The 16922-nt window shown below is 48.2% G+C and overlaps 2 protein-coding genes across 8 annotated transcripts; one reads left to right on the top strand and one right to left on the bottom strand.

The window, feature by feature from the left end:
• Nucleotides 1-1335: 1335 nt before the first annotated feature.
• Nucleotides 1336-3930, bottom strand: ATP5MC1 (ATP synthase membrane subunit c locus 1). Of its 3 annotated transcripts, none has more exons than XM_054224486.1 (5): nt 3825-3930; nt 3222-3270; nt 2563-2640; nt 2114-2289; nt 1336-1560 (listed from the first exon to the last, which is right to left on the bottom strand). In XM_054224486.1, the coding sequence occupies exons 1-5, from the start codon at nt 3911-3913 to the stop codon at nt 1446-1448; spliced, it is 507 nt and encodes a 168-aa protein (XP_054080461.1). In that variant the 5' UTR covers nt 3914-3930; the 3' UTR covers nt 1336-1445. The 3 variants fall into 3 exon arrangements, with proteins under 3 accessions (XP_054080461.1, XP_054080462.1, XP_054080463.1); XM_054224487.1 differs by having other exon boundaries at nt 3754-3862; XM_054224488.1 differs by lacking the exon at nt 3825-3930 and adding an exon at nt 3558-3631.
• Nucleotides 3931-4637: 707 nt separating this feature from the next.
• Nucleotides 4638-16562, top strand: CALCOCO2 (calcium binding and coiled-coil domain 2). Of its 5 annotated transcripts, none has more exons than XM_054224484.1 (12): nt 4638-4788; nt 7565-7753; nt 8099-8201; nt 8555-8688; nt 9414-9539; nt 10032-10159; nt 10271-10361; nt 11154-11276; nt 13148-13243; nt 13944-14079; nt 14488-14525; nt 15038-16562. In XM_054224484.1, the coding sequence occupies exons 2-12, from the start codon at nt 7574-7576 to the stop codon at nt 15212-15214; spliced, it is 1332 nt and encodes a 443-aa protein (XP_054080459.1). In that variant the 5' UTR covers nt 4638-4788; nt 7565-7573; the 3' UTR covers nt 15215-16562. The 5 variants fall into 5 exon arrangements, with proteins under 5 accessions (XP_054080459.1, XP_054080458.1, XP_054080456.1 ...); XM_054224483.1 differs by having other exon boundaries at nt 8534-8688; XM_054224481.1 differs by lacking the exon at nt 4638-4788 and adding an exon at nt 5622-5665 and having other exon boundaries at nt 8534-8688.
• The last annotated feature ends 360 nt before the right edge of the window (nt 16563-16922 follow it).

The raw sequence follows: 16922 nt of genomic DNA, 5'->3' as shown, positions 1-16922 counted from the left end.
CAGCCCTCAGCATGCGGCAGGGCAGCGCCTCGGCGAGCAGAGAGTGAACCGGGGCGCGGTTTTAGTGCCAAGGTCACGCCTGCTTCACCAGGGATACCACAGCAGCAACGGCCATTTACGCAGGGTTTCGTACACGTAAGGGAGAATAAACGTAACTAGCTGAGATCCAGGGAACGGGGGAGCTTTCCTGACAGCTCCAACCTGCTCCCAACACCCAGAGACGCTTCCCACAGCGCAGGGTTACGCGTCTGGAGGAGACAGAAATCCTTCCCAGAGGAGGGATTTCTCCTCCCGTGTAGCCGGTGGGTTCTCCTCCAGCTCCCGTGGGCTTCAGAGCCACGTTTCATGGAATGGTTTGGGCTGGAAGGGACCTTAGGCCCATCCAGTGCCACCCCCTGCCCTGGGCAGCGACACCTCCCACCAGCCCAGGTTGCTCCAAGAAGACTCAGGGATGGGGCTTTTTTCAGTCAGATTCTCCTCGTCCCCCTTCCCCTCCCCAGGCGCGGCTGTAACGTGCACAGAGCAGCTCCTGCACCCTGTTCGCATCCCCCAGGAGGTCACTACCACTCATCTGAGCCTTTAAACACACAGAGTAGCTGGATTAATTCAATTAACTAAAGCAGATGAGCAGACAAGCCCCCGCAGCGTTCACCTTCTTAAAGAAGGCACGGCTGTCCTAGCGCAGGGGCCAAGATCCGGGTTAGATTTTAGCATTTCTCTTCCCTAGAATACTGCAATCTCTAAAATAGCTGAAGCATGTAACTGGTGGGGGAAGAAATACAACTCAGCTGTGGTTCTTTGTGTAAAGCAATGCTTTGAGGAGGGACATGAACAGCGTGACCTTGAAAACAGCTCGTTGTAAAAGAGGAAAACTCGGACGATGTGGCAGTGCCTATCCCTGTGCACTTACTGTAATTTATGCAAACACCATTAATACACCTCTAAGCATGGTCACCTGTGCCCCTCACCTTTTCTACGTACCATCTTTCAGATGAAAAAAAAAGGCAGCATAGCATTTTCAACAACAGTACGTGGAAAAAACAACGCTTTGTCAGCTCATCTGGAAGAATTTGCTTTACTAGGGCGATGCTTGTTGGGATTTTTGCATAGATTGGAGCTGTTTGAGGACATCCTCTCCTGTCTAGCTGAATCCACCTTAGTTTTTCCTCCCACCATCATTTCTTATTCCCTTCTCCTTTATCAGCAGGTTACCTCCATACCCACGACATCACCCTCTTCAACAAAGAAACCAGTTTCTCCAAATACTCCCCCACCACTGGACCAGCATATAAGGAAAAAAAAAAGAAATAAAGAAAAAAAAAATAAAGCCACCAGTTTATTTAGAGAAATCTTGTCTTTAATTGTCAGTCTGGAACGCTCTGATGGAAGCAGACTCAAACCGCAGAGGACAGAGTGATGGAAGCCGCAGCCAGGACCAGAAGTTGTCACATAGCAAAGAGGATAAGGAATGCCACCATCAAACAGAAGAGCCCCATGGCCTCAGACAGGGCGAAGCCCAGGATGGCATAGGAGAAGAGCTGCTGCTTGAGAGATGGATTCCTGGATGTTGGACAAGGGGGACAACACAACAGAGAGAAGGAAAAAAAAGAAAGGATCCACAGTGAGAAAAAACAACCCCAAACCAGAGCCCGTATCACAGAAAACCAGGATTATGTCACACAGGCAGCGGATTTTGGAGCACACAGCAGATTTATGGCAGGCAGCCACTGGCTGGAATGAGAAAGCCAGGATTTCTCCCTGGTTTTAGTGACATGTTGAGCCCTGAAGGCTCGTTTCACCTGCCCTGGTGGTACCAAGCGACAGCTCCTACTAACAGCTGGTGCTTCATTTCTAGAGGCAGGCAGAGCTCCACAGAGCAGCTGCATCCTTCAGAAGTACAGGGTGGAATCAAACAATCCAGGTGATTTCTTAGTCATTTTAATAGAATAATGGATTACAACAATTATTTTATATTCCAAGGTAAACACAGTGTCTGCTTATATACGCTACACGTGTAGAGCTGGACATATATTCCAGAGAAAGCTCTACTAATCTACTAGGTTTAGTGCGGGAAGAAGGGAATAAATTCAAGCCAGCCTGGAATCTTACTCACCTGGCATAGCCAATGATCAAGCTGCCAAACACCGTCCCAATACCCGCTCCTGAACCAGCCACACCGACTGTGGCAGCGCCGGCACCAATGAACTTAGCAGCAGTGTCAATATCCCTGGAAACAGCACTGGTCTGGAACTCGCGGCGGGTCAGCTGTGGAGGGGAAATGCCAGCTGGCTGCGGGGTACAGGAGAAGAAACATGCTAATGACACTTTTAATCACAAATATAGAAGTTTAATAAAATATGATCACTGTTTATCCTCTGCTCAAGGTAGAGCAAGATGAGCCAAGCTTGATAAGCCATCACCGATCTGGGCTAGAAGTCATATCTCCATATTAGCCCTCCACTTGACATACAAACTTGCTCCTCCGTCTCAGGAGGAACCATCAAGTACCACAGGCGGCAAGCACAGAAATACAGGACGCCATTTATCACGTAAGAGTCTCACCTGTACAGTCTGCACCTCAGGCCTGCTGAAAACAGACACTGAAACTGGTCTGGCCAGAGCCCTGGAACAGCACCGGAACTGAAGCGAAACACAAACAATTAACTCCTGTAGTTGGATGTGTCCACACTCATCCTCAGAAAAAAGCAGTTATTTTATGGAAAACAATCTTAGAATTGTTTAAAACATCTCAAGAACAAAACAAGACTAAAAACCAAAGGCACATGCACGCGTAGGATACTTCTATTTTAGCCAGTTGGATTAAGTCCATGAACAACTGTACCACTGAGCACACACGGCAGCACAGCGAGTGTCGTATCTGCTACGGCAGTTCAGGTGTTATTACAATTCCACACATTTTCTTCCTAATTCATACCTTGAAAGAAAGGCACCTCTGTGACAATCAGTCGCTTATCTTTAGAGAAGCCCTTGGACCTGCGGTTCATTGCACATCTACCAAGATGGTAGGTCTCACCCTCCGGTCACCAGAGGTCACCTTGTTTCCCCTCCTCATTAAATCTATGGTGAAACCAACCCCACACGACCCCACCTCAGCCGAGGGTGTCCAGGGCAGCGTTTTGAACCAAGCACCACAGAGAAAGGCTTCACAATCATCTACTAAAGTACCATTATACGTCTCTAAAAAAAAAGCAGTGACTCACCAGAGCTGGGGAGCCGAGGAGAGCCAGAGGAGCCTGCATTTTGATTAATCTAAAATAAACGAAATAGAAAGAAAGAAGGAATTGGGAATCTCAACACTACCACCACCAGCCAGCACCGCCCCCCCCCGCCCCGGGGCCGACACACACCAGCTCCATCCGCAGCCACGTCCCCGAGCTGCGCCCGAGGCTTTTCCCCACCGCCCCCACTCCCGGCTCCGGATGCCCCCCCCGCCCTCCCTCGCTCCCTCCCTCCGATAATCCCCGCCTGGGCCCTCTCCAGGGCGGACCCAGCGCCGCGCACATTCCTCCCTTCCCCGACTCGGTCGAAGCCCCTACCGAGGGCCCGCCCGAGCCCCGGGGGGTGCGCAGGGACAGCGGAGGCGCCGCCGCTCCCCGCGCCCTCCCCGGCTGCCGCCTCCCGGCGAAGGGCACGGTACGGCCGGGCCCCGTCCCCGCCACCCGCCCGGGCCCGGCGCTGCCCCGGTGCCGGCGGGGATCGGCGGGGCCCGGCGAGGCCCGGAGCGGGGCCCACCTGCGCGGGGTCCGCTCGGGGCTGCGGCGGCGGCGGCTGTGAGAAGAGCGCGGCGCCCCCGCCCCGCTCACCTTGCCGTGTCCCCCCCGCGTCCTCCGCGCTCATTGGCTGCCGCCCCGCACGGCGCGCGGCACGCCGGGACAACATCCGCGCTCCCCATTGGCTGCGGCCGAGCGAGCCCCTCCCGCCAGCATCCGGGACAGCGCGACGGGGCGTGAGGGCGGTGTCGCAAAGCGGGCCGCCATTGGTTGGTTGTTTCCGCTGCGTGCTCGCTGATTGGCTGGCGGTCTGGAGGTCTTCCAAGGGACCATGAGGCCGCGGGGCCGCGACCCCTACCATAGAGGTTACCATAGAGGCGGGGCCGTGATGGCAGCGGGGCGGGCCCGGCCGCCCTCTCCCGTGCGCCGCCGGCGGCTGCTCCTGCCCCCGCCCCTCCTCCCGAGTCCCTCCTAAAAGATCATTTTGAACGTTTAAACATTTTTCCTGTGTTTTATTAAAGCGCCTGGTTCAGCTGGAACGCTGGAGCCGAGGTTTAGTGCCGGGGGGCCGGGTGAAGGGGGCCGCTGCCCGGCCGCGGCGCAGGGGCAAGGCCGGGCTCCCTGCCCCGTTACCGGCAACCTCAACCGCTGGGCACCGCCGCTGGGGTGAGGCGGGGGCCGGCGGGCCCGCCCGCGGCCCGGTGTCCCGCCCGCCGGAGTGCCCCGGAGGAGGGGGGCGGTCGGAGGGGCCTCCCCAGGGCCCTGACTCGTTACCGGGGCGTCAGGCTCACGCTTTGCCAAGCTCCCACCCCCTCCCAAGCCAGGCGGCCCGGGACAGCCGGCACCGGTGCCCCCGGTCTGTGCCCACCCCGCAACCGGAGCGCCGGCGCTGCAGGGCGGTGCTGGGGGGAGAGGCCACTCCCCGCACCGAACTACGAGTCCCAGCAGCGCGGCCGGGACCGCCCAGGGGGAGGTGTCCCGGGACAGGGGGGCTCCGCCTGTTCCTGCTCCTCCGCCTCCTCCTCGCAGACCCGGAGGGTTCCAGCCCCGCTTCTCGGTGAGTGAGGCGGGGGGCGGCGGCGGGGTCCCGTGTGCCCCTACCGGAACCTGATTCCGCCCCCCGGGGATTCCACGGGAGGCCGCGGGGCGGGGTTGCCCCGCTGCGAAGCGACGGCGATACTTTCACTTTCGTTTCCCGGTGGCGGAGACGGGGGGTGCCTGGCCCGGGGTCCGGGGGAGGGACATTCCTGTCCGCTCCCGGCCCTTCGCCGGGACCCCACGCACGGGGATGCCAACGGGGACCGGAGCCGGCCCCCCTGCCCCGTGGGACCCGGCGGCGGGGGACTGCCCGGTGTCCTACCGCGGCTGGAGATCGGTTTCGCTTGGGAAGGGGGAATCCGCGTTTTTGTGATTTTTTTTTTCGGGGCGCTGCGGGTTAATTAAAGAGGGAAACGGCAACAGCGAACGAAAAGGAAAAAATCCCGAAAGTCCCCGGCGAGAGGCTGGGCCCTGGGCACCGGGGGAAGCGGGATTTATTTGGGTGAGCTGTACCGACACCTCACTGCCTCCCCCCGGGCGGGGACACCCCGCAGGGGGAGCTGCCCCCATCCCCTCGGGCCCCTCTGCCTTGGCTGGGGACTTGGGAAGCTCTTCGCCAAACAAAAAATGTCAACGTTAATAAAATGTCCTCCCCACTCTACTTCCTGCCATCTTTTCCTGGCTCTGCCATCAGCGCACTCTACGTGGGTTGTTTTTCTTCAACATCACACTTACTTTCACCAAAACATCTTTTTTTTTTGCAGCAGAATGCGTTGTTTTGCTGCATCCAGACACTGACTCTTCATTTTCTTTGCAAATTACTTTTAAGCCTGGTGGCAGTAAGGGCTCATGTCCTGTCCTGTCCTGTCCTGAAGCGACGCAGAAACATGATGAAGGTGCTGTCCTTAGCTTTATTTTCTTTTTTTTTTTTCCTGTCTGGTGGCTGTAAAGAGGTCCCTGCCATTTGCAAATCATAAAGGCGCATTGGGGTAGGAAAGACTGACATCGGGCAGATAATGACTGAGGTTTAGATGAATCGCACGCCGTTTCCTGCGCTTTACTGAGCTAGCTAAAGGTGAACCTGCCGTCCTGGCTCTCCGGGAGGATTGTACCACATCCATTCCTACAACCTGCCCTGCCTTCCGCTTCCCGCAGGAGGAATTCTCCCTCCTCCCATGGCAGCCGGTGTCAGGGCAGTTCTCTCTGCTCTTTCCAGCTGTGGATACCTTTTGCTCTCCAAGCACACCCCGCAAACCCCCTCTGCACTTCTGCCTGATTTTCAGGCCTTTCTTTGGCACAGAAAACAGACGATCTCCTGGGTGATGCCAAAAAAAAAAAAAAGCGGGGTTCCAGGGAGTTCATTTCCATGTGAAACTTCTGGATTAGAGATGACCTGACATGCTCCAGTGGGATGGCTGCTCATGATGAACTTTCCCTCCATTCTGAGGTCAATCCTTGCTCGCTGCTGCTGTCACCGAGAGCAGCTGAGAAGGTTCTGCTTTGGATTCCTGGAATTGAATTGTCCGGGATTGGCGGCAGGGTTTTCTCAGCAGCGATCTGCCCCTTGACAGATTGCCAGGGCTGAAGCCTGTCTGCCTGCGAGATGTGGTGGCAAAGGGGGTGATTTAGTGTTCTGTTTCCAGTCCTGCCTCAGCTCCTGGCAGCGTGGGTACTGTTTTGATTGATGCACCCACTACAGATTTATGTTGTGTGATTTGTAGTGTCACAACACACCGCACAGTTTTCTGTATAGATAACTCATGCAAAAGCTTTAGTGCTATTTGTTGACCTGGCTGTCATGCTACATATTCATTTCGCTACTGAGAATCATCTTGCGGTTTCAGCGAGGCAGTCACGAGTAGCAAGGCTATAATAGCCTCATGACACAGGCTCGCGAGACACAACTAAGACGACCTGCCTAACCAGGATCTCCTCCGGTTGTGCTCTTCCATGGGAGCTGAGCTTAGCAAGGTACCTCTCTTCCCTCGCACCCAGGAAGCTGAAGATGAAAGACACTGTATTTGGAGGTCGAGTCATTGCGTTGGATCGGAATGCAGAAAGCGCGGAGGCTGTTGAGTTTGTTTATCAGCAGCATGCGTGCGTCTTGTATGTCTCACCACGGTCAGGCAGTGAAGGGGGAGTGTGGCAGGGCTGCGACTGCACTAGTCTGGAAGCTCCTAGCACAACGACTGTAAGCTGCTATTTTTGTCTTATATTACTGTCGGAGCATCTCACTGATGCAGCGAAACCTCTGTTATTCTCAAGCACTGTGCTAGTCCCCAGATTTCAGCAGAGCTGATGCACCCCCACATTAACTACATACGGTGGGGATGTGCCTGGCGTGCCAAATCACATGAAAAACGTGCTGTGGGGACAGCTGGCGATCCAGCAGGGTCTTCAAGCACTGGATCCCACAGCAGGTGTGCATGCTCCTCCTGCTGCAAGGCATCACTGCCTCTCCCGTGTAGGAGATCTGTAGAACAGTCAGCAGGTCTGGTTCGCAGGTCCCACAAAGGAGAGAGGTTGCTGTGCCACGCTGGCAGCCTCAGAGCACCAGGTAGCATGGCTGGGAAGCAGCAGTCAGATGAAAAAGTGAGCGTGAGCAGCAGCCTGGCCACAGCGGCAGGGACATCAGCGAGCTCCTGTGCCTTGCTGAGAAACCTGGGTGTGTGCATAGGGGGTTTTGGACCTCCCACTGTCTCATTCCCAGCCGTACCTCTTCATACCCTTCACAGACACAACTGCGTTGTCAGCATCTCAAGACGAGATAATCCCCTTATTCTTTCCTCTTGCAGACTTCCACGATGGATGAGACCTCAGATGAGCCTCCCACTTCTGCCGTCCTCTTAGACAACTGCCACTTCTCCCAGGTCATCTTTAACAATGTGGACAAGTTTTATGTTCCCGGAGGAGACATAACCTGTTATTACACCCTCACACAGAACATCGTTCCTCGCGGGAAGGACTGGGTGGGCATCTTCCGGGTAAGTGAGTACTGTGAAACCAGAAGTATGAGAAGGCAGCAGCAGAAGAAACAAACAGCGTGGGCTTTGACAGAACAGTGTTGGGGAATTTTTTTCAGTAATAACCTTGTGTAATGCAACATCTTTATTATGCCTTGCGACAAAATGCCACACCTGTTGTGACCTGAAAAGCTTCAAGGCTAATCAAACACTCTGATTATCCTTTCGTGTATAGGCCACAACTCTTAGAAGTCATAATATCAACGCAAAAATCCTCCCAGTAACTGATCCATGTGGAAATATAGTCCCATTACCACAGGGTAAACATGCACTGTGTGATGCCTTGTAACAATTTTGCTGTTGCAGGTGGGATGGAAAACAACCCGGGAATATTACACGTTCATGTGGGCTCCTCTACCCAGTGATGCCCGCAGTGATACCGCTGTGAAGCAACAGATCCAGTTTAAAGGTGAGCGGGGAGCTTGGGGGATGTACGTGCACGTGCACACACAGATTTCCACTTTCCTGCCACCAATAAGCACTGCATTCAAAATTACAGGATATCTGCAGGACCATGCGTTGGGAGACTTCTTTCAAATCCCATAGTAAATCACAGAATTTTGAGTCTGCTAAATTCTGCCATCCTGAGTGAGCGACATTGTTTGTTTTCTTATCACTGGCACAGGGAATGACTAACAGTGCAGGAACAATGCTGAACTAGGATGTCTCAGTTTTCTGAGGTTCTCACTTTCTGTGCTGTAGAGTTAACAGACTTGAATAATTAGAAGCTGCATATGACAGGGTCGTTATGTTTGTCTGAAGCTTACTACCTGCCAAAAGATGATGAATACTACCAGTTCTGCTACGTTGACCAGGATGGCGTGGTCCGGGGGGCCAGCGTGCCTTTCCAGTTCAGAGCAGAGACTGAGGATGATATCCTGGTGGTTACCACACAGGTAGGTGTTCTCTCTTTCCCTGCTTTTTCCTGCCTCTGCTTTTATTGCCATATGCTCACTGCTGACATGGAGTGATCTGGTGAATCAGATGCCAAGCAGGAACTCAGCAGACTTGGATCCTATTCTTGGCTTTGCTACTGCTCAGTCACACAAATTTGGGCAGCCTTTGTTCCTCCACCTGCCATTTATCACTTAGATTGTGAGCCCCTTGCAATGGGGAGCGACTTAATACATAGTGTTTCAGGGCCCTTTGGATATTTTTAAATGAAAATGTCATTTTCTTGGAAACAGTCTCCCATTAGATGGGAGTAAAAGAATGCACATACACAACAACTGAGGTGCTGTGAAGCCAAGCACACTTATTTTGCAATGTCTTATGTGCAGCCCTTTTGTTAATGACTACACTGCGCATGTGATTCTAATCTAACAAACTGCAAAAAGCCCCAAACCTCTGCCTCTGCTGACTTCTGCAGACACAAAAGGCACAGAGCATCTTAAAGATCAGGGGCAGTATGTGCTTAGTGTCGGGGCTGGGTTGATGGTCAGTTTTGGACAGACTGGGGAGAGTGAAGTAGCCATCTGGTCCGCGCTAGTACTGAAAGCACGGGGAGGTACAGAGTGTTCCCTTTTGCAGAGCTCATCTTTCTTTGCTCTTCCCACTGTGCTATTTGGAATGTAGCTTTTCGGTGCTTCTGTTACGACTGAACAACTTTGTTCCTTGCCAGGGAGAAGTGGAGGAGATTGAACTACAAAACAAAAATCTGCATAAAGAAAACGAGGAGCTGAAAGCAAGCTGTGCAAGTCTCAAGAAACAAAACATCGATCTGCAGAAAGAGCTCAACAAGATGCAGGTAAACAAAAAAGTAAATAAAATAAGTCAGAAACTTTAAGTCTGAAAGATGAAGTGGGTCTGAGTCAGGTCCTGAAGCATGCATGTTCCACTGTATGCTTCCAGGAGAAAACTAGAGAGGTTTCTCCCCATATTATCTGTTTAATCCTTTACCAAATCATACAAGACCTCTACTGTGATAAGAACAATAACGGTGAACAAGAGGCATCTGCAGACACAGGAGTCAGGAAGATATGCGAAGGGGACTGTTCAAAAATGTTTTGTAGGCTGTCCCAAAATCGTATTACCATTGTCTTTTCCTCCTTCAGTTTTGCTCAGGGCTTAATATAAATTAAATGGTGTCTGAAAGAGTAGTTGGGATGCAAAGGAGAGATTTCCCTCCTTCAGCTGGGCTGCCTGGAAATGTTGTGTTTGAGGGATTTTACAGTTCCAGTGCAGCAGCACTATTGCTTGGGTCCCATTTACCTCCTGTCAACCTCACTGTGATTTTCAGGAGCTGCAGAATAGTTTAGAGTCTCTAAGGAGCAACACAGAGAAACTGGAACTGGAGCTGAATTCCCTGAAGAAGGAAAATAAACAACTAAAGGAGCTGGATGACTGCAGAGAAGCAGAACTGCACCAGTAAGTGTATTTACAGCATATCTCCAAACAGGATTTCATGTAAGCACCTTGCCTTTATGGATTAAATTTCCACCCATGAAAGTATGATGTGTTTTGATTTGTTCTGAATAGACTCAAAGAACAAATTCAGGATGTGACCTCTGACAAGGAACGCCTGGAAACCAGACTGAAAACAGCACTGGATCACATGGACCAGCTGCAGGTAGCAAACACAGAGCTGCCCTCCTTCACTTTGCTTTGCCTCTGACAGAGGACTGAGCAATCTTGAGCAAATATGTAGTGTATGAGTTTCTTTTTTGATTACCTGGGTTCTTTAGGAAAATGTCAACCTTTGATATGATCTGACCTCCAGGAAACCTCAAGAAATCTGTGTTCTGGAAGGGAGGGTAGAGGGGGATGTGCTAAGAGAAACTGTCAGGATTTTATTCCCTAAAAACCATCCCCTTTGCACACTCATTAAGTTGACCAAAATCAGACTGTTGTTTACTTCCTGCTAGTTAAGGATCCAGGCAGAAAACACTTCAGTTCTGAAAAACATTCTAAAATTATGTTCAGTACTTGGATGAAAACAAGACTTGTAGCTGGGAGGTACGTGAAGGGAGGAGGCAGACTGGAAATAGCTTGGGGGTTAAGTCTGGGACATGGGAGACCCAGAGCAATGGGACAACCATCCGGCTATAGAGTTTCTGGCTTTCTCTTTGCTCTCTCCCTTCTCAGACTAGAAGTGTTATGTTGAAACTTAGAAAGCTCCCCAGAGAAGGTACAAATGAATACTGTGTTCTGATGAATACATCAGCTCCAGTATATCCCCATGTAACTTTGTAGAAAACTCTATTCTCAGTTTCTACAAAGGTTTGAATGGAAAAATGTTTGCAGAAAAAAAATTTAAGCAGCCATGGGTTCTGGAGCTTTGCTTTCTGCAGCAAAAAGTGCCTGTGCTCCTCACTCAGAGCTGTTCGATTCTCACTTTCTGCCCACCCTTCTTTCTCCCTAGTCTCAAGTGTTGAATTATGAGAAAGAAATGGAAAACCTGTCTCTCATGGACCGGGACAAGACAGAGCAGCTTGAAAGTTTGAAGGAAGAGAATCGCCAGTTACGCGCGATTGGAACTCAACAGGTAAAGCCTTCCCTGAGCATCACAGTGCTTCGGGGAGCCAGGGCAGAGAGGCTGAGGCATCTTTGGCATTGTGCAGGTACAAATACTGCTCAATCTTAGGAGAATCTAGGGGTTTCCATGACAGAAAATGTCGATGGTGGCATGACTGTCCACATAGGTGGTTCAGTGAACACACCATCTGGCAGATTCTTAGAGTATACATATATTCTTATAGTATAAACATATATTTTAGTTTTGGAAGAAACACCTGTATAACTAGAAACGGTAATATTCATTCTCCGTAGCAGGAAAATTCAGTCTCTGTCTTTATCTCTTCTGAGTCAGCTCAAGGGATAAAGGAAATCAGCGGGAATTCAGGACTGATGTTTGGCTGATTGCAAATCATTGCATCTAAGCAAAATTGTTTCAGGACTGGGACTTATGGGTAAATAAAACAGGTTGACCTAAATCTGCCCAGGCTACATGCTGTTAATTTTACTTCCAACAGGAAGCTAACTGGTAATTGGTGTAAGGCAGCAACCTTGCTCGTCTTCTCCTCTCTGTTTATATTTTTGTCCCTTTCTCATCTTTAATATCTTAAATTTAGCATTTAATAATCAATGAAATAGATGCAATATGGTCAGAATGCACCAAAACAAGCTGTAAACAATACAAAGTTTCTGTTCTGTAGTTTGGTGCTCTGCCCCACATCCTTCTACGACACCTCTTTGCAATTCCACTCATGAAAATCTGTGATTTCTGTGCAGAAGGAGGAAAATAAGGAGCTTGAATGTTGCGTGGAATACTTGAAGGGGTCGAAGGCGGAACTCGCTTTTTCTGTCCCCCCTGTCTGCAGAAGGAGCCCAGGATTTGTGGGGGTGCAGCTAGGGAGATGGTCCCAAAAGTGCTGGGCACAGAGCTCTTTGGAACCTGCCAGTATCTGTGCAGGGGAGCTGAGATTCACCGACAGTGCTGTTTCTCACCTTCTTTCAATTTGCAGAACCATCACAATTTCTCTGTGATGCTGCCAATGACTATATTTGTAAATAAATTAAGTTTATGGACAAAAGGCTTGCTTTTCTTGGGTAACCACTGCAGACCTTTTAGAAGTAATCCACAAACCTCAGCATGGGAAATCACTCCTTGAAGGAACGTGAATGATATAAAAGAAAAGGGCAGCATGCTGTGGCCTTTCTTTCTCCTGAAGAAACCATCATTGGCAATGACTGAGGCTGTCACATCATCTTTAGCCTGTTGTCCTGAGTGACCTTCTAAAGGTGCTTCTCTCTCTGTATGTGCTACTGGGGAAGCTTTTGGAGGCTCTACTCTGACTTTGGCATTGAAAATTAGATGCCTAAAATAGATGATGTGATTACCTCCGCTGTGATGCCAAATGTTCAGGATTCTTAGAGTGGTACTTTGAGAATGACTGCAGAACCCCTGAGTACTCTAGCTTATCTAATTTACTGATTTAATTCAAGAGTCAGCTACAAGATTAATTCCTAAGGATGTACTGGCTATCCACCATCAACGCAAGTCTGACAGCACCAGGAAACCTGGCACGCTTGGATAGCTCTCACCTGCCAGGGTGGATTTTTCAGCTGTATGAATTCCTTTTCTTCAACCCCTCTCTTTGTTTGACCTGTCATACGTCCCCTTCGGACGTCATCTCACATGTTGTAATGAAAATACAGACCATGAGTGATGACATAGAGATATACTTACTAGGTGTTAAACTCTGAAATGGTAAGACTTGCAATGAAAGTGAAGGTTATTTGTTGGTAATCAATACAGCATGAGTCAGCTAGGATATGACAGCTCCAGTACTTGAAGCTGACATCATTTAATTGTCAGTTTCCCATGATTTACCAAATAACACTCTTCCTTCATAGCAACAAAACCAGGACTTAATGAAAGAACTTGAGGAGCAGAAGCGTTTGTTTCAGATTCTGCAGGCAAAAAAGAATGAAGCTAATGAGGAAAATCAGGTGAGAACTTGGCACAACTCCCTCGCCTTTCTCCTGTACTGAATACGACACTGATCTCTCAGTCTAGTGTTCAGTTCCATTAACCCTTACACCAAACAGATCGCTAACTGTGCCCGCACGTGCACCATCACCTAAGCCAGGCTGCCAGGCTGTCTGCAGGCATGTAGAAATGACTCTCTGCTTACACTCGTGGTGTGGTGTTGCTGCCACGACTGTACAGCCTAAGAGGGAGGGCCCAAAAACATGCATTTTTTTCCCCCACCACAGAATAGACTGGTTTATCCATAAGAGCGTGGGCATTTTCAAAAACTCCTAATGTTAGCTTCATTCTTACAGCACTGAAATGAATGGACTTAGTCATTTAAGCAAACATAGCCTTTTTGTCCAGTCTAAACAGTGACTGCTCAGTTTTGTTGCTTAGTCTGCGTGACTTCATGACAGCCTTCTGTCTTTTAAAATGCATTACTCCATTGCGATCATACTGTCTGCCTTTCCAAGCAGGCCACAGAATAGATCCTTGCCCTTCCTTACCTCACTTTCCCATTCTGTCAATCAGGACTAACGCTGAGCTACCTAAAAGAAGTTCAGAGCAATTTTGCTTCTGATATGAGAGGATCTGTGTTAGTGCAAAGCATGACTTTTCTCTGAAATGGTCTCCTGAGCATCTGGAAATACATTCTGCCATTCTGTACCTTTGCAGAAACAGAGGGAAGATGAACTCCTGAGGCATCTCGCACAGGCTGAAGAGGTTTCTTCCTTCTCTGTTGCTTCACAAGCTCAAGCTCCAATTCCAAGTCCAGAAGTAGGAGGCCTTCTGTTTGGAAATCCGTACTCTGGTGAGATTACTTGGCATTCTGTCTGAAACCGCAAATACACGTCAGTTAGAGTCTCAGCAAATTATCCTCCCTCTCAAACTGAAATGCTGTAGAAAAGACATTATTAGCAGCACCTCTGTGCAGCTTTGCATGTGTGCAGATGACCTGGCAGCTGCAAAATGCTGCCAGGTGTTAAGAGCTGACTTAAGTGATCAGCTGTCTGTTCATTTTCTGCCAAGAGAGACAACTATTAGCTAGTTTATTCAGCTGTGAGACAGCTAGTTCTGTGGCTTATGTCCAGTTTCCATAGTCCTAAATATAGAGGTTTACATCCAGAGCCACATCCTCATGTTTCAAGAATTACTAGTTATCAGCACATTACATTGTTAATCATTTTGTTGTGGCTAAATTGACTACTTCTTTTTGCAGCTGCGGGAGCAAAGCTGGGGGCAGGAGCTGCAGACTTAGTAAGTAAACCGGACACAACTGGACATGAATTTGTGGTTTATGGACATGAATTAGTATTTTGAAATAAAAAGCTCCAAGTTCAGCTCTATAACTCATTGTCTACGTGCTGGTTTAGTCCTGGTAAGATAGTGGACAACAAAATGGAGCCACGTATGCTAAACACGTACAATTAGTAAGACTTATATGTGTTAAGGAAGAGAAAGGAGACTCTGTTGACCTTAATCTTTAAGGACCAGCTCTTGGCAGCATCTAATGTCAGAATGAGCAGCGTGCAGCTGCTAAATACTTTATTTCATATTAGAGACATGAACATTTGCTATGTAAGATGGAAAGTTAGAGTACTTCTCAGAAGCCCTTGACTTTTAAGTGCTGGAGACATCTGAAAACTTCAGTGTTAGAAGTCAGAAAGACTTGTCCAAAAGTGATAATATCTGGCTACTAAACTCTTCTGTTTCTTCTCTTTGAATATAACTTTTAAACTGACTTTATTTGCATTTGCTTTGTACTTCAGGTTTCTATAAGGAAATGCCCCATGTGCGATGAAGTATTTCCTGAAGACAGTGAAACAAGTCAATATGAGGCCCATGTGCAGAGCCATCTCCTGGAGTGCCCACTCTGCAATGAGGCCTTTGAAAAGTCCAATAAGCAGGTGTTTGATGACCATATTTTTTGTCACAGGCTGGAATAATTCTGAGTTTGTATCTGCTCTGTAGGATAGCTAGCAGAGGCCGCAGTATAGAGTAGACCAAAATCACTGTATAGGCTTGATTCATGCTAATAACATCACTCAGACAAGACTGACTACACCGCTAGTACTGTAATTCTGAGCTTTCTGTTCCATGTAGTATATGACCGACACATAAATCAGGTCAGACATCCACATCCTGAAACTGAATCACCATCACAAAACTTAAGTCCTCTGGCTTGGATCAAGTATATATGCTTGTTAAACGAGTTACAAATCCTATTGTTAATAATTTAGTTGAATGTGGCACCTGTCCTTTAGAACAGGATTGGCCATGTAACCGTTCATCCAGGTAGGGATCCAAGTGATGGGATGTAGTACAGCAGTTTTCTGTACTTGGCTGATACATCTCTATTATAAAGGTTTTATTCTTTAATATAGCACTGTGTTTACTAACCAAAGACCAGAAACATTGTATAATCTTTTAGGATTGCACCTTCAGTCCTGCTCAGCTTCTAGAATGCAGAATTATTGATAAGTAAAAAGTCTAAATACAAATACATCTCTTCTTTCGCTATCAAGTGTAAAGAAGGGAAAGAGACATTTATAAAGAGACCAAAGATCTGTTTGCAGATCTGAAGCTCTAGGGCTCTCCTTACAGCAAAGTAGGCTTATTCTAGGGTGAGGCACTTGCACTGTTTTCTCCATCCATCTCCAGATGAGGAAAATCTGAAATTTCTGTAACAGGGAAGGTCAGTATGGTGTGGAGCCCGTAGAAAAGCAGTGAAAAAAAAAAGCGGAGCAGAGGATAAATGGTCTCTCAGACAGAAACCAGGCATCCTTATTTAAAGGAAATTATGAATTTGGATTATTTCTTTTTTATGTTTCTAAACCTTCTTGATTTAACAAGAAGAGCCTGTTCTCAAACCAAAACATTGTGATCCAAAACTAAGTGCCTTGGGATATTACAATGCTTTATGCATAGATTACCCAATTACTGTTTTTATTTCTGCTTCAGAATTTTCAATTTATGATTAACAGCTCTTTTTTTTAATGCAAACACAAATGGGGAAAGGTTTACTATACAGCTGTATTAGACTCTGTTTCCTGATGAATATCTGAAGCAACAGAAAATCCTAAGAAGTTTACATAGAGTTTTAAGAATATTTAGAGTAACAAAGACTTCAAAATGTTTTACTGTTTTGACTCTACACAAACTTTTTATCAATCTAGGTTTAAATAGAGTATTTCCGTCTTGAGATGCACTATACTGGTAAGCATTATTTAAAAAACCTGTAAAAGAAAACCACAAACCAAAATAAAAGCTATATGGAGAAAATCTGTGATAAAAGGTGTCTCTTTCTGTTCATTCTTAAAGAAATAAGCTGGAGGAATTGACGGGGTCTTAAGGGAGCTATTTGCAGGCTTTCAATTACTTGCTGAAGCTTCTGTCTAACAAAGTACTTAAGCACCTCTCTGAATAACTTCTAACACACAACACGGTCTCCCTACGTCTCCCTACGGGTAGTGGGACTGTTTCTGTTTAACAGAAAGCACATACATTTAACTGGTTGATCTTCAGTGGCTCCTCGCAGCATGGGAATATATCATGAAGGCCAAAGCATAGTATGGGATAATGCGAAGGAATCTGGAAAGTAAAATGAGCTATATGGGATCTATTTGTTTACATCCTTACCAGCAGCGCTGATCT

This window comes from Rissa tridactyla, chromosome 19 (genome assembly GCF_028500815.1).
Source record: "Rissa tridactyla isolate bRisTri1 chromosome 19, bRisTri1.patW.cur.20221130, whole genome shotgun sequence".
Classification (NCBI taxonomy): domain Eukaryota; kingdom Metazoa; phylum Chordata; class Aves; order Charadriiformes; family Laridae; genus Rissa; species Rissa tridactyla.
Note: the sequence above shows the minus strand (reverse complement) of the source record. Positions and strands in the feature narration are given on the sequence as shown.